Source organism: Narcine bancroftii, chromosome 8, assembly GCF_036971445.1.
Source record: "Narcine bancroftii isolate sNarBan1 chromosome 8, sNarBan1.hap1, whole genome shotgun sequence".
Taxonomy (NCBI): domain Eukaryota; kingdom Metazoa; phylum Chordata; class Chondrichthyes; order Torpediniformes; family Narcinidae; genus Narcine; species Narcine bancroftii.
The window spans coordinates 7,105,877-7,129,477 of record NC_091476.1 but is presented as its reverse complement, the minus strand read 5'-3'; the positions used below and the strand labels follow the sequence as shown (position 1 = coordinate 7,129,477).

The 23,601-nt window shown below is 41.7% G+C and overlaps 1 protein-coding gene across 7 annotated transcripts in view; it reads right to left on the bottom strand.

Annotated features, from left to right (window-relative positions):
- LOC138740315 (monocarboxylate transporter 8-like) overlaps window positions 1-23,601 on the bottom strand; it is a 119,378-nt gene that overhangs the window by 63,670 nt on the left and 32,107 nt on the right. For 3 of the 7 annotated variants that reach the window (XM_069892784.1, XM_069892785.1, XM_069892787.1), the window contains exons 3-5: window positions 17,328-17,775; window positions 15,414-15,557; window positions 12,846-13,074 (exon numbers count right to left, since the gene is read on the bottom strand). In XM_069892784.1, the coding sequence (XP_069748885.1) occupies window positions 12,846-13,074; window positions 15,414-15,557; window positions 17,328-17,775 (821 nt within the window). Of the gene's footprint in view, window positions 1-5,793; window positions 11,783-12,845; window positions 13,075-15,413; window positions 15,558-17,327; window positions 17,776-23,601 lie in introns of those variants that run through there. The other 4 variants (XM_069892783.1, XM_069892789.1, XM_069892790.1 and 1 more) reach the window with 3 other exon arrangements.

Here is a 23,601-nt window from a genome sequence, read left to right as displayed (position 1 = left end):
TTTAATCCCAATTAAATATGAAGTGATTTTGGGAGAGCTCACAAGTTAAATACCTAAAGTGAATCAAGGCTAATTTTAATGGCATTCGACAGGAACTTAAGGGGATGTTTGTAAAAGTGCAAGAGCAAGAGTTTAGGTCCAACATCTTCCCTGTATGACAGAAGGGCAAGGCTAGCAGGATCAAGAAAACCTGGATGATGAGGGATGTGGAGGATCTGGTCAGGATAAAAATGGTCATATGCAAGGTAAAGGCAGCTGGGAATAAGAAGGGATCTTGAGGGTTCAAGATAGTGCATGGAGCAAGCAAATGGTAGAGGTGGTAACAGTCACAATGTTTGAAAGGTATGGGCAGGGAGCAGGTAGGTGGAACTTGTGAATCACATTAATCCTGTGAATCAGTGCGGACTAGAAGGGCCGATATGGCCCGTTTCTGCTCTGTAATTGTTATACAGTTATATGGTATTTGGGCAGGTTCAGGGTGAGGAAAAGTTTGGATGAATGTTGTAAAATCACAGTAAATGCTGGAGAAACTGAGCTGGTGTTGCAGCATCCATAGGAAATAAAAGTGACGTTTTGGGCCTGAGCCCTTCAAGGAATAAGCAAGATGCAGGCAAACATCTCAATGAAGATGAGAAAAAAGTGGATGAATGCGAGGGGGAGGAGTCCAGACCAACAAACAAAAGGTATATATTGGATATGACGAGGAAAGGTGAGAATTGATTTTGGCTCTGTGAAAGGAGAAAGAAGGACTAGAGGGTAGGAGACGGGGATAAAGATTGTGGTGATGGTGGGTTGGATGGATATGGGTTAAATGCAGGCAAATAGGAATAGGTCAGGAAGGTTCTTTAGCCAGCAGTGGAGTTGGCCAAATGGGCTGTTTTTGACTGTACTATTAAATTACTCTATCTGGCAAATGGAATGTAGTGTGGGAAATGTGATTATCCATTTTGACAGAGTAAATTAAAAAACCCTTATTGAAACAGTGAATGCGGAGTTCTGACATGCAAAAGCAGAGTGGTATCGTGGAGAATTATTTGAAAAGGCGTAGAAGGTAATTGGGAATTGTTTCTAGGAGAATTAAAACCACAAACACTGCTATAAAGAGCACTGGTGAGATTTCGCCAAGAGGACTGCACACAGCGCTGGTCTCCTCACTGAATAAAAGATCGTTAGTGCATTTAAAGCAGTTGAGAGGATGTTTGTACCAAATGAAAATCTGGAATGGGTCAGAACTGTGCTGGGTATTTTGCCGTTTGTGAAATGTTACTTCCCTTGGAAGGGGATTCTAGGACAAGGGAGCACAACTTCAGGATAAAAGGGCATCAATTTAAAACAGATGCAAAAAAAATTTTGGTCAGAGGGTTGTGAGTCTGTGGAACTTGTTGCCAAGGCAGCTATATTAGGCAGGGAATTAAGGATAACTAGGAGAAATCCAGAGAATGGGTCTGAGTGGGAAGATGGATCAGCTCATAGAATGGCAGGGCAGACAAAATGGGCTGATGATGAGCATACTTCTCTTATATCTTGGATCTTGTCAGATTTATTGTTCACCACTTGGTCAGCATAGACCAGTTGGGCTGAAGGACCTGTTTAGTTCTCTGACTGCGATTATGGCTGTAAGAGGCATGGTAGTGAGTTTGTGGATGACACAGCGTTGGTGTTAACAATATGCACCAGGTTATCTGGGTTAGCAGCAGGAAATGGATCAGATAGTGAGTCGGGTGAAATGTTGGCAAGCAATGTAATCCTGTCAAGAATGAGGTGATGCATTCTTGGAGTTGTGTACTGTAGGACATGTACAGTACGTGGTAGTGCACTCAGCAATTTTGATAAACAGAGGGACCTTGGGATTCTAGTCAATAGTTCCCTGGAAGTTGCAAGATGGGTAGATAGGGTAGTGAAAAAGGCTGCTTGTCTTCATAGTTTGGGATTGAATATAAAAGTTAGGTTGTTGTGTTACAACTTTACAAAACACTAGTTAAACCACACTTGGAGTATTACTTTTGTAGTTTTGATTGCCATGTTGTAGGAAGAATTTGACTGCTTTGGAGAGAGTGCAGAGGAGATTCACTGGAAAGTTCCTTGAAGACTTTGGTTACAGGAGAGATTGAGGATGCTAGGGTTGTTTACGTTGGAGTGAAGAACACTAGGAGTGACCTGATAACGGTACATAAAATTATAAGAGGCACTGATACAGTAGGCAGTCAACAATATTTTTATTTACAACATAGTCGAAGTCGATTCCAGCCATCGAGGCCTGTGCCACCCAATGTTTGGAGGGTGGGAGGAAACCAGAGCATTTGGGGGGGGGGGGGGGAAGACTCACAGGTCGCAGTGAGAATGTACTTCCTTACAGACAGTGCCGGATTCGAACCTGGAATAGTGCCCCCACCCAATTCTTTCCCTGGCTGTAGGGGTTCAAAAAACATGAGAGCATCGGGTGGAGGTGAGAGGAAGTTTCCAAGGGGAACTTGTTTTTTACATGGTGGTTGATATCTGGAATGTGCTATCATCGGAGTGGAGGAATCCGATAAAAGCTCTTGAATAAGCAAGGCACAGCCATATGTGGACCTTGTGCATGCAAACTGGATAAGTGAACATGGGCAGAAAGGTGGGTGTGATTGGTCAAAGTGTCCTTTTCTGTGTCGTACATGATAGGGAACTGATGTATTCATTTCTGTGAGATTCTAAAGCTACAGTCATTGTTTAAAAGTAAAGGGTTACTCATTTAACACACTGATAAAGCAAAATTTTGCTGATGGTCATGTATTTGGAATGCTTTAAGACCGAGGTAGATGATAAAGGGGTAAAAGGTTCCCATGGGCAAGATGGGTGCGTGGTGTTGAGGTTACATTTGGATCAGGCCTGATCTGATTGGCTTTGAATGGCCTATTTCCTATTTTGTGTGTTTGCAGATTATTTTTTTGAAGCATCTCCAAGTTGCTATAGAGATGTTGTGTTCAAATTTCAGAAGGAAGTTCGAGAAAAACCTGCAAAACATTTATATTCTAAATTAAGAGCAAGAAGGAACGGGAGAACGAAACAATGAGAGGAGAGACTTGTCGAGAATTTTAAAGTTCAGTGAAACACAGCTGATTTAAGGAGGTGTTTCCTGTCAGGAAAGACCTGGATAATTAAAACATTGAAGTTGGTTGTGGTGTCGGATGGGTGCAACTGGTAATGACTGTTAACTCTTATCATGCAAAGTTTATTATTGAGGTTCACTTGCACTGTATCAACTGCAAAAATATTTTCTGAATAATTTTTATTTTGGAGTAGAGATTAAACTCCTACATCTCTAAATGAAATTCTCTCTCTTTGTACCCCTATTAATGTTATAATTCTATTGCAAAGGTGTCAGTATCATTTCCATTACAGCCTTCAACATGGGTGTTAATAACCAAGTATGAGATTCAGAACTTGGCCCAAGGTTTGTGTAACTGCAACGATTTATGATCCTGTAATAATAAACAGCAGGAAGAAGAAGAAGAATCTGATGTAGTCATAACGAGGCAAATAGTTGGGGATTACTGAATGAATTTCCAAAAGACCCATGTTTAAATTCCATCACAGCAGCAGGAATTTTTTTTTAAATTTCAGGTTAAACTAAAGAGTGGCACGGTCAGCATGGCACTATTACAGCTCCAGCCACCCCGGGTTTGAATCCAGTGCTCTCTGTACGTTCTCGTGTCTGCGTGGGTCTCCTCTGGTTTCCTCCCACTTTCCAAAGATGCACGAGGTTGGTAGTCAGTTAAAGAGGAAATCTGTAGATGCCGTGATTGTAGTGGAGAAACTCAGCACATCGTGCAGCGTCCGTGGGAAGCAAAGATCTCTAACCAACGTTTCGGGTTGGGTTAACTGGCCATGGCTGTATTTGGTGGGCACGCGCTCGTGGGCCTGAAGTGCCTGTAACTGTGCTGTACCTCTAAATTAAATTTTAAAACTAAATGAAAATGGTGATTCTGAAATACTGGACAGCTGGGTTTTTTTTTAAATCCTTTCGGTTCACATGTGCAAATTTCCTGCTCTGTAAGTAGCTTCAATGTGATTGACCCACAGTTCTTTCTCATTTCAGGGCTAAGTGAAGATGAACAATAAATGGCTGCAATGTTCACTTCCTCTGAACAAATGGATACAGGGAAAGTCCTCAGACTGGAAGATTCACACCGTGCTGCTTTTGTAAAGCGACCTGCCTGCATTCCCTCATGGAGACAGCATCAGGCGTGCAATCCCCTGGTAAGAATTTTACTGAGCCCACTTGATTATTTCTCATCAAGAAACGTGGCAAAGTCTCGGTGGATCAGAGGAGGACAGACCTGGGTGGGAAAGGCCTCTGCCACAGTCTGACCCAGACATGATCCTTCAGGGAATAATTTGGTGAAAGTAGATCATTTCCCCTTTTTAGTACCAGTCTGCTTTCTCATCTTCAAACCATAACAGCGGTGCTGGTGCGGGCCAGTGGAGAGAGGAGACATGATGCCCCTCCGCAGGGGTTTATTTTAAAATCCTTCGACCATGGCCACTGGGCCAGATTCGAGGAAGACGGAGAACTCGGGGCATCATAAAATGGGGAGAACAAGCCTATTTGAGAAGGAGAAGCAGAGGAGATTACCTTAAAGGATGGTGACCACCACAGCACACCAAGGAGGGGCTCTGTGGCTGAAGGACACATAGGCAGTGGGTTGTTGGTGACTTGAGGTGAGGAACACACACAGGCTGCCAGCGACTGGCTCAAGACTGGCTGAAAAGGCACCAGATATTGGAACCAGGATCCGAGAGGGTCCCAGAACCTGACTGATCACGTCTGAGGTTTGAATCTAGAGTTCGGGTTGCCAATGCTTTGGACTGAAATCTGATTGGCTGCGGAAGCACTGGAGATGAATCAGTAGACCCTTTCATGCAGTCAAAAGGTCCAAGTGTAAAGGAGGAGATTCTCTGCCCTTGTGGCAGGAGACTTGCCTCCATGAATACAACCTGGCTGGCTCCAAGACGCCTCTCAGGGGAAGGGTTAGCGGCAGAGCTCCACTGCCTAGCATGAATGTAATGCCACTGCAAGCAGCTGGCTTGGGGTGGGCCGATGACATAGACAGCCTGAGACGCAGGAGCGGGATTTTTTAAAATGCAGCATGGAACTTCATTGGATCCTAAGCTTGCATACTGTGTGGAGTTTGCACATTTTCCCCATGTCTCTGTGACTTTCTTTCCTGCTTCCAGCTTCCTAACCCACATCCCAAAGATCTCCTGGCAGGTTAACGGACTACTCTAAGCTGCCCACTGGTTCAAGTAATTGGCAAGGGAATGAAAGGGTATGTGAGAAAGATGGCATTTTTACCTCAAACTTCAATAGATTAGGAGTGATGGTTTATGACAGGAGGAGACCTTTATCATTCAGCGGCGGCGCTACAGCACCAGTCGCCCCGCCTCCATCGGCCCCGGAGGGCGCTACGAGGCGCCGTTTGACATGAATGCAATGCAAGAGCAGCCTTTTAGGTAAGTTTGATGTTTTCCCTCCAAACTTGTATCCGGCCTCCAAGCGGAGGCCTGGCATGAAAGGGCCTTGTGATTCTGAAGGGACTCCCTTTTGCTTCTCTTTCTCTGATTGTACAGGCCAAATTCTGCTGATGGTGAATCTTCATCCTGCTTTACGGCAGATTAAAGGGATATTTGTTTAATATTACACCTGTTCTATTACGTGACAATAAAAGAATCTTAACATTGCCTCAGATCCCTGGCCATTTACAATTGATAAAAGTATGTGACAAATTGGTGTGCAAATTTATTTAAAAAAACATGTTTTTACAGTTTAATTCATGCTTTATTTTGTACAAAGAAGTTCTTACATTAATTCAACATTATTTGGCAACCTGACGTGCTTAGTACAAATATTACAGAATTTTCAACTTGAATCACGAAAGTAGAATTTAAAACAGTAAAGCAGTTTGATATGTATTTAACTTGATGTGAACACTTTGTCACGAGAACATTGGGTGTTAGAAAACTGATGTTTGATCATTTATTTTTGCCTCTCCCTTTGCTCATTACTGCAAGTGCTTTGGGATCAAGGCGACATCAGAGATGAGGGGAAAATGTATGGAAAAGGTCGTTCTCAACATAAGCGCTACAATTTTAATGCATGACTTATCATGGCTTGTCTTGCATGTCTTTAAACATCTCTTTCACAAAACATATTACTTTGGATTTGCAGCAAGTGTTCAATCAATTGAATTCACAGTCTGGTCCAGAGAGAGCTTTTGACAAAGATCTTGTTGTCCCTGTAATGTACATTTTTTGCAGTAGTCTTGCAAAGTGGTCGGTTAAGCACGTGGAATAATTCTTACCAGAGGCTGCTACGTAGGAATGATGGCTTCAGACACACCAACACAATAATTTATCAAGGAATTATGCAGCAAGAATAGGTTGTAAATACCTTAGGGTGAAAACAGATCAGCAAGTTCTGCACTTTGTCCTGGAGAAACTAACAGATTGGTGGAGGGTCAGATTGATGGGGGTCAGTGCTTAGCTCTGCTTTTGTATATAGCTGTCACACCTACACAATCCACTTCATTACTGTAAGGATCAACTATAAAACTGAAGTACCCAGTGCAGCCCATTATAAAGCGTACCAAAATTTCCTTTCAAATATTTGATAACAAAACTTTCTAAAATCTTTTAAAAATCCTATTCTGATTTTCAACACGCCAAGTCAGTGAAAGAGATGTTTAAAGTCAAGTCATGATCAGTCACGCATTAAAGTAGTAGCGCTTATATTGAGAACTACCTTTTCCGTTCATTTTCCCCTCATCTCTGATGTCGCCTTGATCCCAAAGCAAGAGGCAAAAATAAATAGTCAAACATCAGTTTTCTAACACCCAATGTTCTCTTGACAAAGTGTACACATCAAGCTAAATACATATCAAACCATTTTACTGTTGTAAATTAATACTTAACTATTTAAAGTCAGGCTCATTATCTGAGGCGTTAAAACAAGTTATCACTTAAAACTTAAGATTCCAAAGTGAGTTTCTGAAATCTAGTAAAACCCCTGGTATCGGCATCTATGGGGATTGATAGATGCCGGAAAAATGTATTTTCCGGTTGCTTGAAACTTACTTGTACAATGCTTAACTAATAGACCTGCATTAAGAATAAACAGTTTAAAAGACAAAAATACTGTACTTACAGTGAACAAACTTCACTTGCTTGAATATATAAACAAAGCGGTTTTTAAAAATTTTCAGTCACATTCTTTGAAAACGTTTAACCTTCACTGCATCTGCAGGTTCCTCCCCCTCCATAGTGCCGCCCAGAAGACAAACAACAATTTTATAGAAACTTAATCCCTCCTTCCCCAAGTTTATAGATAAAGCTCTGACCGGGTGACTCTTATTAGTCAGGGAGAAGGACGGCGACGCCATTGCTGTTTCACACAACTTTATTCAAACAGCAGCTACGAGCAAAGCCTGAGCAAGGCACTCACTACTTGAACATTTGCTCCCATCTTCACCAAAGCTTCATGTATTACTTTAGAGAACATTTACTTTTACCATTTTAAACTTGTGTATTTTTAAAATTTATTTTCCTCAGTGTTTTTTGCCAGCTGCTTGAGGCTGCCTATGGCTTGAATTCTGGATACCAGGGGTTTAGCTGTACAAATCTGTCCAGTTTCAGGTAGGATGACAGAATTTTTTTTTGTGAGAAGTGAGAGAGCCCCAGTTAATGACATTTCCTCACAGGTGATTGCCCTGTTTAGACTGGGAATATCTTCGAGATGAAAAGGAATTAAAAGCATCATCACTTGGGAGCTCAATTCAGTGTTGAATTAAATTTAATATTAAGCTTTTGAGATGATCGGTGTTTTGAAATTTAGACCAAATTAACCTTCCTTCCTGAATCCTCTCTGATTTTCATAAAAGTTTATCTCTTAAACTGAATTGGAGATGCTCAGTAGTCAACCCTATGAGAGAACAAGCCTACATCTCTTGAAGAAGGAATAAAAAGATATATTGGCAAAAAAAAACTTCATTTGGGATGGGCGTCCAAACTCACTAGATTCTGTGGACCAAAATGGCACCAAAAGCTGACATCCAAATTCCAAGTTTCTATAGAAGATCTTTCAATGAAATCTACATTGACGAGCTGTTAATCAGAGCTCCAGTTTGTAATAAAGTTAAGCAACCTTAAAATTCCTTACGTGATATTGGCACTTCAATAACCCTAGACCCACAATTAAAATAACACCTTCAGCTTCTCAAATCAAGGTGCTTCACAGGAGTACTATTTGGAAAAAGCCATACATTCTGTGAACACAAGCATTTCACCAGTATACCCTCATCACTTCATATTCACCAAGAGTACACAGATCATCTTATTGTTGCCTTTCCCCAGATTCCCCTAATATGAAGTGTCTTCGACCACCAAACAAAGTATGTCCAAGCAAACAGACAGGCTTACAAAATATATTGCAAATCCCAACCAATCAGGAATCCCAGTAATTGTTACCATGAGGTCAAGGAGGTCTGCCCAAGCCGGCAAAATGGATGGCCGTAACATACGGCGAGTTATGCACCACCAAATGATTCCAGCAGTGCAGCCATTAGCAGGAAACCACAGGGAAGTTGGCTTACCATCTGCCACGTGGAAAATAATAGAAGCACTCAGTAAAAACATTCAAGGCAATTGGGCAAAGCCAACATGGTTTTGTGAAAATTTAGAGTTAGTTAAAGAAGGAACATGCTATGGACAAGGGGAAAATGTTGGTTATTGTCGAGGCATTTGATATGCTGAATTATTGTGGAAGGCAATAGCTCATGGGTGAGATGCAGTGACATGGGTGCTAACAGGAAACATTAGTCCTTGCCTTGTTGGTGAGATGTACCAAGTAGCAGAGGATTCCCTGGCAGGGCATAATAATTGGAATGATGTGGACGGTCAACTTGCCTGATGACATCCAGATAGGCAAGTTGTTCAGAGGAAATTGTTCATTTTGGCAGAAAATATGTATAGTTTCTAAGATGGTGCAAGACGGCAAAGCTCTGAAATGTGGAGATTTGCGTTTCCTTGTGCAAGATTTGCATGGGTGTGATTGGGTGGCAGGGGCTCATGGGTCTAAAGAGGCTGTATGTCTAAATCAGTGGTTTCTTTCCACTCACATTCCACTTTAAGTACTATCCCAATACTATCAGTGTCTGTGATTAGTAAGGGGTTGCTTAAGGTGGGATGTGGGTGGGATGGGTTGAGAATCACTGCTCTGGACCCAATTGTTACTGAAATAATCTGCTTGAGAAAAATGGTCATTGACCCATTTCATTTGGAGTTCTGCAACTGTGCACATAATGAGTCAATGAGGGACGATTAAAACAGTGGTTTTCCAACTTTTTCTTTCACCCACAAACCACCTTAAGCAATCCCTTACTAATCACAGAGCATCTATGGCATAGGGAATACTTAGTGGTATGTGAGTGGAAAGAAAAAGGTTGAGAACCACTGGTTTAAATCCTCCCAAGTAGTATTAACATAACTCCTTACACAGATATTAGTATCTGTCATTCTTGTACAGGTCACCCTTGCCAGAAAAGTGATCCTAATGATCCAACAATCCAAACCCCTCCCTCCCGCAACCACTTTGCCATTTCTCTGTTCACTGATAGGTGGGACAGGAAATGTTCCTGTGATCACAATTGTAAAGGTCCTGCATTTCACCATCTACCCAGCTTCTGAGATTCCATTTCCAGGATCACATCTCTCTTGCTTTTGTTATCAGTATCAATGTGGACGACGATCACCCCTTTCCGAATGTTATGTACCTTCTCCAAGACATCCTTACCCCGATTGCTAGGAGGCAGCACACCAATCTGGAGTACCCTTCGCACTCACTAATATGCCTGATTCCCATGACCATTGAGACCTATGTCACCGCTGTTCATCAATTCTTTATCCTTCTCTCAGAGCCTGTCAACTGCTTCTTTCCTTTGAAAGGCCACCTCCTTCTCCCTCACCCCCACCCTTGCCCAATAGTATCTAGTGTGGTATTCCTGTTGGAGAGGAAACCTGAACTGTTGGCTTGCCCTTCACGGTGATAACCCATCTGGTTGAACCTGCGACCTGACAGCCTTTACTAACACTCCTACTTCTGCCATCAGGGACAGGACTTTTCCCCGATCTCTCTCATCTCAGGGGAGGAGCTTCCAGGAAACATTCTAATCCTCACTGCTGATGTAAATTTTTTTAAAAAGCAACAAAACCATATTCTGGTTCCACCTTCTTGCTGAAGTCTCCCTTGTCCAGTCATCTGCACATTGACCTCGAACAGCTACTTTCAAAATTGCTGCACCCACCTTCTCTTTTTATGGGTCTTGTTGGCCTTGGCTGGATCCATTTCGCTTCCTCTCGCAATCTCCTGGGTAACCACCTTATCACTGCCTGGTTTCCACTCACTTACTCTTGTTCTCTCCCAGTTGATGGGCAAATGAGAGAGAAAGAGTTACAAGGGAGGAAGTGGAGGGGGAAACAGAAATGATCTGAGAGCTGGTAATGGGCAGAATGGCCTTGTATGCCATGAGAAAATGGAAAAAAAAAATTTAAATTTAATTAATTTTCATTCATTACTACCAGCAGAATGGTCTCTGTATACACAATTTATTTCTTGGCCAAATATGTATTATTCTATTATTGCTTGCTCCCAATCAAAACCTGAGGCTTTGTGGATCCAACATTGGCAATCTTCACTCATGCATCAATAGGCAATTTCCATTGTTTGATGTATGGATGAGGCCACAATTTGTTGAACACTGAATAAAGACTCACTTTTCTTCATCTGCCAGTCGCTGGGTGAGTTCATGAGCATAAAAGAGATGGAGGAGGAAGGGGTTCTCGACAAGGAACAGCAGGTTGGTCGTATGAGGTAGCCAATGCATGAACAGTCGATTCATGCAGGAAGCACTGCACTGCATTGGCCGTCTGGTACAAGCTGCAACTCAGAATTTGATTAGGGAATAGGAACTTGTTTGCATTTCTAACATCTCTGTGCTCTTCCCAAAGCTGCTGGTGGAGAAAGGAAAGCAAATCAAGACCAGAATCAGTTTATTCTTGCTCTTCATGCAATCATACAAAGGTGGGAGCAAGAACACCAGTGGCTGACCCTTATACAGAGCCTGCGTTGACCCAATTACTTCTTCATCTAGTGAAATCTGATGATTTCAATTCCTCACAGTGATTGGAATGATGATCGATTCTAACAAATTATGGTAATGAAATACTGTCAGCGCTGTTGGAATCTGATTAAATCCAACACAGTACGCAAGTACCAGTCACAGATATTTTAAACCAGCTTCATTATCTTAGGCTTGGCAGAAAGTTCTATTTAAATTTTAAACCAATGCCCTCATGGAAATTGTATAAAGAGAATTATTGATGTTATACACATGGAAGGGCTATTATTTTAACCTATGTGAATATACTAAAAGGAAACATCACAGTAAGTGTTGGCACAGCAATGGCTTGGTGTTATCGGTCGAGCAGGCTTGAAGGGCCAAATGACCTACTCCTGCTCCCATCTTCTATACGCGGGCTTCTGGATTGGGGTTTCCTGGAAGCATGTCCCCATTTAACACATTTTCAGAAGCTAACAGCATCCGGTCAGTGCTGGGATCTTCTTTCTTCTTCCTTTTCGTCATACGATAATGAATGATAGGGACAAGGAACAGAACAAACCCGCCAACGATTGGTGGAATTCCAGCCAAGTAAAAGGCCAACCGATAGCTGCCGAAGAAATCATCTATAAACCCTGTATGAAGTGAATCAATCAAAGTTAAGAAAGCTTTTTCCTAAAAACCCTATAAAATAACACTAATCCATGGCAACAGTACTTAATCAAGGGCTAACCTGATTGGCTGAGCAGTGGGGGTTTAGTAATTGTAATAGTTTCTGCACAAATTCGGACCTGATCACTGGAATAATCTTGCCATGATGGTGGACTTCAGGAGGAAGTCGGGGAACACAACCCAATCCTCATTGAGGGCTCAGTAGTGGAGAGGGTCAAGAAATTCAAATTCCTGAATGTCAGCATCTCCGAGGATCTGTCCACATTGACGTAATTACAAAGAAGGCTCGTCAGCGGTTGTTCTTTATGAAGTATCTGAGGTGGTTCCGTATGTCACTGAAGACTTGTAAAATTCGACAGGTGTATCATGGAGGACATTCTGGTTGGTTGCATCACTGCCTGGTACAGAGGCGCCAAATCTCAGGACAAGAATAAACTCGAGGGTTGTGAACTCTGCCTGTGACATCACAGGCACCAGACTTCACTCTATCGAGGACATCTACATTAGGCGGTGTCTTATAAAAGCATCCTCAAAGACTTCCACCACCCAGGCCATCAGGCCATGCCCGCTTCACACTGCTACCATCGGGGAAAAAGTACAGAAGCCTAAAGACGAGCACTCAGTGGCACAAGGACAGCTTCTTCCCCGCTGCCATCAGATTCCTGAATAATCAATGAATCAAAGACACTGTCTTACTCTTCTTGCACTAGTATTTTTAGTTTTTATAGTAATGTCGTAAGATGGTTATAATATGAATGTTTGCGCTATGACGCTGCCACAAAACACTGAATTTCATGACTTGTTCATGACAATAAATTTCTGATTCTGAAAAGATCTAAACTGATTTTCAATAAACTGGAATCTTGTACCAAAAGGTTTTAGTCATGATTAATTAGACATACACTGACATAGGTTCTGCAGTGTAACTGTGCATAGTTTTTAAACACACAAGCTCTATTCCAGTTCCAGCTGACTCAATGTTTCATTGTGTTAACGAGATATTCCAAGACCTCAGTTGTTACTGACCTGCAATAGGTGGTCCCATAGTCATGGGAATGGCCATCATTCCCAAAAGGAAGCCAATAGCCTGTGAAGCCTCTCGTGGTCCAACCAATTCAAAGGCAATGGGTGCCATAATGGTAATGAAACATCCATCGCAAAGTCCCAGAAAAATACATACAGCAATGAGGCCTTCAAACACATTGCAGAGTGGGATCACAATGGACATAATTCCCAACACCCAAAATGATGCCACCTACAAATAGGAAACAGGAAACTATTATTCCTAGTGAATCATAGACAACTGCAATACAGCATCTGGCACCTATGGGGATTGGTAGAGGCCAGATATGCCAAGTTTCCGGTTGCTTGAGACTCACCCTTAAAAAGTCTAACTTATACAGAATAGATAATTTAAAAGACAGTGAAAAATGTAACTTGAAAAAAAAATCAGTACTGTAGTCCTTAATTATGTAAGTTCACTTTAATCAGGTAATTCCAATAATTTACAAAATTTAAATTTGAACTCTTGTCACTGGCGCTGTATTGCACTATCTGTTATGCACTAACCAAGCTACTCTCATAATTAACCCCCACACTCCCCCAAGTTTACAGTTACTTACTAATAAAGATAAGGAGACACTTTAAGGGTCACCCCAATGGCGACCAGCTCTTCACCTGGGCGATGCCATTTTATTCAAACAGAAGCTGTGAGCAGAGCACGACCAAGACACTCCGCTGGCTGAATATTTGCTCCCATCTTCACCAAAGGTCTCTGTGTTACTTCAGAGAGCATTTACAGTTTTAAACTTTGAGTTAAATTGTTATTTATTCATTTTCCTAGATTGTTTTTATCCGTTATTTGAGGCTGCTGGTCGCTTAAATTTCGAATAACAGGGGTTTTACTGTACTAAAAAAAAACGACATTTCCAAAGTTCTGAACAGGAAAAAGATCCAAAAAGTGGACTTTTTTGACACTGGAGGGGAATTTCTCGTGTTTGGTGCTGCATTTATCTTATTTTGTAAGCAGAAATCACATTTTTTATAACGTATTAAACATTATTTCATGCTCAAAAAGCTTGCCATTTGTTTTTTGTCACTGATGCTACTGGGCTACTTAAAGCCATTATTTGGATAACCGAAAAAAAAAGAAAAATGTCCGATCCCAAGCGTTTTGGATACAGGGAAAACGTCATGTAATATAATGCCATCAATATCCAACCACTCAACAACACTCCTCAACAACAAAGGGTGCATGGCAGGTACTGGGAGGAAGAGGGAAGAGAACCAACTGAAGTACTGAACCACTACCTGAGCCTCTCCTTGTTCTGTTTAATCCTAAAGTAGCAAATGCAAACAACTCCATGACGGATACCAACCTCCCATCCACTGAAAGTATCTGTGTGACACTGCCTCAAGGAGGCAGCTAACATCATAATGGGCCACCATCAGCCTGGACACAACCTCTTGTTGCTGCTATCTTCAGGCAGATTGTGAACAAGCCTGAAGTCCAGATGCCTAACCTTAACCTTTAGATTCAATAATTATTTTTAGTCCAACAGTTATCAGGCTCTTAAACCTCCCCATGCTGTCCTAACCCTAAATGGCCACTTGTCCAAGACCACAAAGTTAGCAGTTGGCATTATTGTAACATCACACTTTTTTTTCTTGCATGAACTGCAACTGTGAATATCCATCTTTTTATATTTGTTATCTCTTTTCCGGACTTGGCATATCATGTAATCTCTTTCAATATTTTTATTAATTTCATAGTATAAATGTTACATATGTACATGAGAATAAGGTAGAGTTATTGAATAATACAGATATATTACTCTAATCTGTACATCTGTAGCTGCAGTATCTTAAATACCTGTTTGGCTGCAGTAATTCAAAATGTCAGTACCTCCATATATTTCACTTACAGTACAATTCCGATTGTCTGAGGATCTGGGTCCAATTCGGATGAACTTTTATTACCCCCCCAGAGAACCGGTCATTTTTTAAAAACAGCCCAGTAACAACAGCAAATCACTTGTAACGGGGTTTATACAACAAGGGAAGGGTTTTTAAGCATTAAAATAAAGTTTAATTCTCACCAAGATGTTGGCCACTGTCAATCACCGACACTTCCCCACCGAGGCCCCACTCATGACGGGAGCTTGAGGTGCCCGCTGCCGTCAGTGGCGGAGACCTGAGGTTTGTGCTGGTGCTGGGAGCCCGACGTCCCCGATCAGTTTGGCTCCCAAAAAAATTTTGGATAAATGAGGATTTCAGAGAATCTGATTTTGGATAATCGGAGTTGTACTGCATGTGACAATAAATCCTTATTACTCTTTTTTTTTTAAGTTGGGCAATTATTTTGTGAGTAAATAATCAGAAGGTTTCACTCAGGTAGTCAATACAACACACAAGAGTGAACATAGGAAAATTTAGAACCTCCTCAAAATTGGAGTATTTATACTGGATAGATCTGCCTAAAGCGGCCACAATTCAGAACTGATGTTACACGATCAGCCGTGCTCACATTGAATGGTGGAACAGGCATGAAGGGCAGAATGGCCTACTATAGCATCTATTTTCTACCTAGGATACCTGCAGGTAGATCTTCTTGGGACCAGGGATGCAGTCACCAATTTTTCCAAAGGCCAAACGTGCTACTCCCGACGAGGCTCCAATGCAAACAAGTAGTGTCCAATTTTTCTCCGTTTCCCCAAATTCCTTTTTGACATGATTCATCTGCAGGAAAAATAATATGATAGATTTTAAAATCAACACATCAAGCTGCTTACAGGCCTCCAACAAACTAACTGTCCTTCTTGACCATGGAAGCTACAGTGTGTGGGATGTCTCCCAGTCTAGATGGAATTTCCCACTTCTAACTGGGTAGATATAGTTCTTTGCAGATCCTTGAGATCTTTCTTCTGGTGGTCATCAATAGTGCCCCTACGAAACTTTTGTGTCACTGTATTTTTAACAGACACATATTAAGCTTTTTCTGCATCTAGTTGTTAAACAGACAAATATGTTTGATGTTACCTATTTGCAATTTTATAACCTGTTTCAGGAATCAATTATATCTGTTTACATTTGGCTCTCAATGTGTTGTGCATCTTTAGGATGAGAAATACTAAACAAGTGAGGCAGCATTTGGAGAGAGATAGAGAGAGAGAGAGAGAGAAAGAGAGAGAGAGAGAGAGAGAGAGAGAGAGAGAGAGAGAGAGAGAGAGAGAGAGAGAGGGGGGGGGAAGATTTGTGGGGCAAGTTTTTTGAAAACACTAATCCAGCCATTCTCAACTTTTTGGCTACAGCCCCCTTAGGAGTCTGCTCAAAGTTTATGCCCTCCCCTTCCTTGTGAAGCAGTCAAGTTTAGTTGGTTTCTTCTGTATTTCTCACCTATCAACTACATAAAAATATTTTATGATTTTAGTCCTTGCTCTCCTTAAAGGTACTGTAGCCCCCAAGGGGGGCCATATAACCCCCACTACCTCGCACCAATAACCCTCAATTTATCTTACATCCATGTACCAATCTAAAGCATTTTAAATATCCTTATTTTAACAGCCTCCACCACCCCCTAACCCCGGCCACAGTCTTCCAGATAAACTTGCTAGTTCTTGCCATTCCTTTGATCTATATCTATATCTGAATCACTACAATGAAAAACTGACCATCCAACCACTCGTTCTGGTCCACAACCTCAGCTGGTTGTGGGGCAGAATACACAGGCTCATTATAACAGTTTATAGCACAGAAACAGGCCAGTTTGGCCCTACAAGTTCCTGCCGAACAATGACTGTCCTTCAGTTGACCATCCATTAGTACAGAATGTGCTTTTGAATTTCTTCAAGTTTGTCAGGTGATGGTACAGAATTGTACATTCAGATTAATTCAATTTTGAATTTTGTTTTACAGGTTCAATTGGCTGGTTATATTTCTTTTGATAACATAGAGCCTGAAATAACTGTCACTTCTAAACTAGTATGTGTACTTTGAATCAATTGCAGGCATTTTGAAGCCTTTATGAAGTCACTAGGGATGTAAATCATGGATTTGACTGCAGGAAGCATTTCCTTTGTCAGGTGAATAAAACTAGAGGACATAGATCTCAGGTAATGGTTAGAGGGGATTTGAGAGGCACCACTTTTGCCCAGAAACTGTTGAGGGCCTGAAATACACTGCCAGCGACAATGGTAGAAGCCGAGTCGCTGAGAAATTTCTAGATTAGAGAAAGCCAGGTGCAGGTTGATGGGATTAAGGCAGTTGACAGGTTAGCATGGACATATTGGGCCAAGTAGCCTGTTTCCATGATCACCACAGTTCCAACAAACTTACATTGAGATTTTTGTGCTGTGGATTCTTTAAAATTAATTCAACTTTTGCATATAAACCATCATATCATTCTGATGTTGCAGAGGAGTTGAAGGTTTTCTGAGTTTTGAAAAAAAGCATTCAGGATTCCTTGCACAAATGATTACAGGAAAACTTTTTCATGGTTGGTGCACTTACCAAGTGAACATATGGCACAAAGTACCCTAGGACGGCTGCAGTGACTCCAAAGGCCCAAACTCTGTATGTTATGTTCCTGAAGACTCTCAGGTTTAGGTATCTCCTGTACTGATGGAAACACATCAGGCATTTTGTTGTCGTGGTCTTTCCTTCTTCAGCAGCAGGCAAAACTAACCGAGGTTTGTACACAAAGGATAGAAGTATCTGTATGAACATGAATGCACTGAGAATCTGAAGGGTGTGAGCCAAACCCAGGACGTCACCCACCTTCTTCAAGAAAAGAGGCAGGGTGATGGAAAATACGCTGCTTCCAGCTGTCATCACTCCGTTTGCAAGCCCTAAATGGCGTTGAAAGTAATGGCCAAGAATAACTAATGAAGGCTGGAAAGCAAAAGATGATCCACATCCAAAGAGAATTCCATAGGTTAAATACCTCAGTTCCAGGGATCTGTTGAAGACAATGGAGAGGAGCATTACGTCAGGTGGCTGCTCTCCCTATATAGGAAAGGACTCACTCCTTGCCTGGAAACCATCTCCCTCCAAATTCTTCTCAAAGCTCAGGATTTACAATTGGTGGCATGGTTAGCAGCACCAGCGAGCAGGGTTCGAATCAGCGGCTGTCTGTGAGGAGTTTGTCCATTCTCCCAGTGTCTGAACAGGTTTACTCCCACCCTTTAAAATGTATAGGGATCATAGGTTAATTGGTGTTCTCAGATGGCCTGGGCTTATGGCCTGTTACCACACTGAGTGTCTAAATTTAAGCGATTCAGGCCAATCCAATACTGAAATAAAAAAGGGTTTGCAGATTCCTTCACATGAGTTACGCTGACTGATTACGGTCTGTCATCAAACACAAAAGTCTGCAGACACCGCGACTGAAGTAAAAACACAGCACTGGAGAAACCCTGCAGGTCTAACAGTGAAGGGCTTGAGCCCTTCATCAAGAAATTTATGTCTGAATTTAATTTTTAAAAAAGCATTATTGTTTTCCTTTTCTTAGTGAGGACCTGGAAAATCTCAGGATGTACCGACCTAAGAGAGCCTCTGCTTCCTCAGGAGTTTGCAGAAGAGCTAGTGGAGTTGTTCAAGTGAACCGGTACGGACTTGAAGGGCCGACGTGGCCTGTTTCCGTGCTGTAAATGGTTATATTGTTATATGGTCATAATGACATTGAATTTTTTTTTTTTAAGAGTTGAAGCATGATAACAAGCCCTTCCAGCCCATGAGCTTGTTCCGCCCATGAGCTTGTTCCGCCCAAATACCCCAATTAACACATAACCCCCGTACGTTTTTGAAGGGAAGGATAGCACTGGATCGCCTGGATGAAACCCACGCAGGTCACAGGGAGAACATACAAACTCCTTGCAGACAGGGCCAGATTCCAACATAATGATAACCGTTTTGCTAACCATGCAGCCCCAATTGCTTCTACATCTTCCTTATACACACCCTTAAAATATGTATACATAGAAATAATTCATGCAGCATGAACTATATTGGCCTTCATAGACCATCACTCTAATATTTCAGAAACAACACCACAGAATAGAAATCGGTCATCAACCGCTGAAAACAAATCCCTTCAACAGATTGGAATGTGCTACTCCAATGACTGGTCCATTTTTCTGATTTCATTAACAAAGTAAAAGCACTTCACAGGAGCAAAGGATAACCTCACAACTGGTTGGAATCCTATCCAGCATAAAGTCGGATGGTTGAGGTGGGTGGATATCTCTGCAGGAGTTCCTCAGGGAGTGTCCTGAGCCAACCATCTCCAGTTGCATCAGGAGTGATCTTTCCTTCAATTACGCAGTCAGAAGTAAGGGTCTTCTATTTCAGTGACTTCTCTGATAACGAAGCAATCCACAACCAAACACAGCAGTGTAATGACCAGAGCAGAGTGGTGTAACGTAACATTCACGTAACACAAGTGCCAGGCAATAATAAGATTCATTAGCCCCTGACATTCAATGGTCTTACCATCACTGAATCCCCCACAATCAACCCTCGGCCATAAACTAAATGGGAAGAGCAGGTGAGAGAGTAGGAATCCTGTGGTGAGCATCTCCCAACTCCCCAATACCTGTCATGTGAAACGGGAGCTGCTCTGCTCAAGATCAGAAGAACAGATGTATTGAACGAAGCTCAGAACACAATAGGAACCTCTCTCATTAGCTCCACATACGCCTCCTTCTGCCGAGAAAAGGCGCACGACATACTAAGAGACCCAACAGACCTCAAACACACTCTATTCTCCCTCCCCCCATTGAGAGAAGGCTTAAAATGCGAAAGGGTGCACCGCAGGCTTGAATCCAGTTTCTTCCCCACAGACATCAGTCTCCTGAGTGAACCCCATATCAGTGCTATTATGTTGCTCTTGCTTGGTGCTAAATGATCTTTTCATTGCAATCATATACTCTGTAATTGAGATCTTTACACACCTGCAAGCTGAAGAGCTCTTCTCACTGTGATTATACTAAATGTACTTGTCACAAAATACTGGAACTTAAACTTACAAAGCTCGTAGGAGTGTGATAGAGGACTTTTCACTTGTCTGGCTGTGTACAGCTTCAACAACATGCAAGAAGCTCGACCCCAGACAGCACATAACAACACACTTGGTCAGCACCACATCCACAACCATTGACTTACTCCGTCACCAATGCACAATAGCAGCAGTTTGAACCGTCCACAGGATGCACTGTAGAAACTCACCAAGACTCTTTACATCGCACCTTCCAAATCCATCACCTCCACCAACTAGAGACACAAAGGTGCCAGAAGCATGGGGACACTGGAAGTTGGCAGCCAAGCCACACACTATCCTGACTTGGAAATAAATTGCCATTCCTTCACCATCACTGGGTCCATATCCTGGAACTCTCTCCCCACACCTCAAACACTGCAGTTTTTCAAGAAGACCACTCCCCACCACCTCTCAAGGCCAAATACAGATGAACCATTAGATTTTGGGTTATCCTGTGAAGCTTATATCCCCTGAACAAAAAAAAAGTAAACAGATAATCATATTAAAAATTGACAAGGCTCGGATTTCCAATCCTTACCATTCATATTCAGTAAAACATTTCCAAAGGAAATATCAAAAATAAATCAAACACTGAGATTTATTTCCAGAAGGACAGAATGATAAACTTGAATTGAACCTTGATTCGACTGCACATTCGATGTGTTGCATATGGTCCACAATAGGATGTTTCTAGAAAGGACGTAGAGGCCTTGGAGAGGGGCCAGGAATCTTTATATGGGTGTCACCAGCACTGAGATTACAGCCATCAGAAAAAAAAGATGGACCTCAGCCTCCTTTCTCTTGGAAGAAAGTTAACTTAATGAAGACCTTAAAATTATGGATGTTTTGGACAGAACAATCAGAGAGAGTGTTTCCCACTTGCTGGAAAGAGCTAAACCAGACAAGCTCAATATGAGATATTCTCTAAGAAACTAAGTCAGGAACTCACAAAATACTTATTTACCCAAAATGTGTATGTACCTCCACAGGATCTGGAGGGCAGGACAACTTTTGAGTGCAGAATGGCAGAGATTAGTAATCTTCTGGGTAAAGACACTTTACTGTCCTAAATTGCTGAGTTTGATCCCAATCTTGCTCAGAGTTTGGAAACTTCTTGTGTGAGGATGTGGATATTCCACAGGTGCTTCCCAATGACTCACATGCTGGAAGGTGAATTGGCTTTTGTAAATTGCCCTTTAATGGCAAAAAAATCTAAAGTGGGAACTGAACCGCAAATGTCAACACAAACAAAGAAATAAAGAGAAGAGGAAAGGAATTATTGGCATTGCTTCTTGGGGAGCTGGTATGCACTTAAAGGCCTCTTCTAGACTCCCTAGTCTTGAGACTATGGACACTAATGTGATACTCTCACACCTCTTAACCTTTGTATACATATTGAATCCTTTCAGAATTATATGTCTGATCACTGTTCACTGTTCCCAACTTCAGTGAGTTTTTGGCCATCAATTTAAATAGTTTCAAACAGTTAGTCAGGGTTATTATTTCAAAGGTTGAATAAAAATAGTGGAAAAGTTGTCCAGGTTCTAGCTGTCCTTTTCCAAGGGGATATCACCAGAGTATGGTTGGCAACTGGAGCAAACCTCAACCTCCAGCCCTCTAGGTGGCAGTCTAGTGAATGATTAAAGGAGTGCACCACCTCCCAAGCCACCCACCCACCTGCCCCATCAGGCACTTCCTCATCATTGTTACATTCACTTCATCAGTTACCTCGGGGCCCACAAAACCAAGGGATTCCCTAAGCAGGTGATTTAGCTTTTCCACATCCACTAATGTTGATTTACTTCCGGAAGTTATTATAGATCTGTAGAGTTCTACAGCCAATCAACCTGGTCCTGTTCCTGGTCCTCTCTAATCTTTTCATATCCACATTCCTGATGCATTGTCCGTACCACTTCTTCTGGCAATTTATTCCAAATACCTACCATCTGTGTGAAGAAGGTGCCCTCAGTTCCCTTTTAAATCTTTTCCCTCTCGCCTCAAATCTATATCCCGAATCAGTATGACACAACTCTGCAAAGCGACAGGCATTAGATAAAAGCATCATGAGTGTGTAGAATGGTAGAGGGTTGGCGGCAGAGAGAAGTTGCAGGACAAGCCATATCCACAAAAATGTTGAGAAATAACAACACCTGACTCCATCCATTGCCAACTCAAAAACCCATCAGGGACTTTGACTATGCCTGACAGTTGAACATTATTGAATCAATTAAAATATATTGAACATAAAAATCATCAATGTACAATTCTTTTAAACAAAATTGATCAAGCTTAATAGCCCTCTTCCCAGAAACTTCTCTCCCTTCATGTACGTGGGCTCACTGTTGCTGCCCTGGGTCCAACCTGTCACAGTTTGACAGGCAGGTTCCGAGTGCAACTGCTGAAGTACTGGAACAAGTTCACATTCGCTACTTTCTTCAGTCTGACATTGAAGGCACTCAGGAATATCACCAAAAGACAAAACCCTCCAAGCAAGTTGGTAACACACAGGTTGACATGGAAATCCCATACCTGGACTAAGAGATGCTGCTAAATCTTTACAAAATTTTTGTCATTTCCAAGGAAATTCTCGTCAATGTTTATTTCTTTAAAATAAATTAACCCATTTCCGACCAACTCTCCTCGAGTATAGACCTGTTTTTCCTTCCATGATGCTTTCACAAAACCAGGCAAGAGTTCCATGAAGTGGCCATGTAAAAATGGTTATAATGAATCTGTCCTCTTTTCAAAGAGACAGCTGAATGGCTAAAGTCTTCAAAACCACTTTTTTGGTGTTCCTCCTGTTCATAAGGATTGTGGCTGCATTTTAATCCTGTGCAATTTACAGGATGGTCAAGTACCTTCTTCTGGTTTCAAAATGTCTCTGTTGCAGGTATGTGTTCTCTGAAAATGTCTCATTACATGACATGACCTCATTGCTCTAACTTTGAAGTTATTTCACAGCTCTATGCTAAAAGCATAAAACTTCATTTCTGTCTTCTTCGATCCAGAATCAAGTGGCTGTTTGAGGTTTCAGTACTAAAAACATGAGTAATCAAACAGATGGTCTATTATTTTACCAGCAGTTCTTTTTGTGTAAACAAGTGACTTTAGTTTTCATTCTTTTGACTCCATGGCATGTTTATACAGCTTTTGCCAACAATGGTCCAGCAGACATTTTGTCTTTCAAAATGGTTTCTGTGTGTAAGGGTCTGTGGTGTCTTTGTGTCCCTATTTCCAAACCCACAAAATAACTTTACTAAAAATATCTATCTAAAGATTAACAACACAATTCAGTCACAGTATATACATGATATCACATACAACCCTGAGATTCTTTTTCTTATGACCCAGGGAGAATTTCTACTTACTGGTAACTGTACAGTGCACTCAATAAAAACATACACTTACAAAAGAGAGAAAGATGAACAAAGAAAAAAATGGAAACAAACCGACTGTGCAATACAGACAAAAATATTCAGTAATGATGTGCAAAGTAAGAGGTAACGGTTCTTGAGGAGTCTGATGGTGGTGGTGGTGGTGGAGGGGTAGCAGCTGTCCTTAAACTTGATGGTACAAGTTATGTGGTACCTATACCCATTTCCTGATGGCAGCAGTGAGAACAGAATGTGTCCTGGGTGGTGTGGATCCTTGATCATTGCTGCTGCCCTCTGTGTAGATTTGCTTATTGTGGGGATAGTTTTGCCTGTGATGTCCTGGGCTGTGTCCACTACCTTTTTCAGGGCTTTC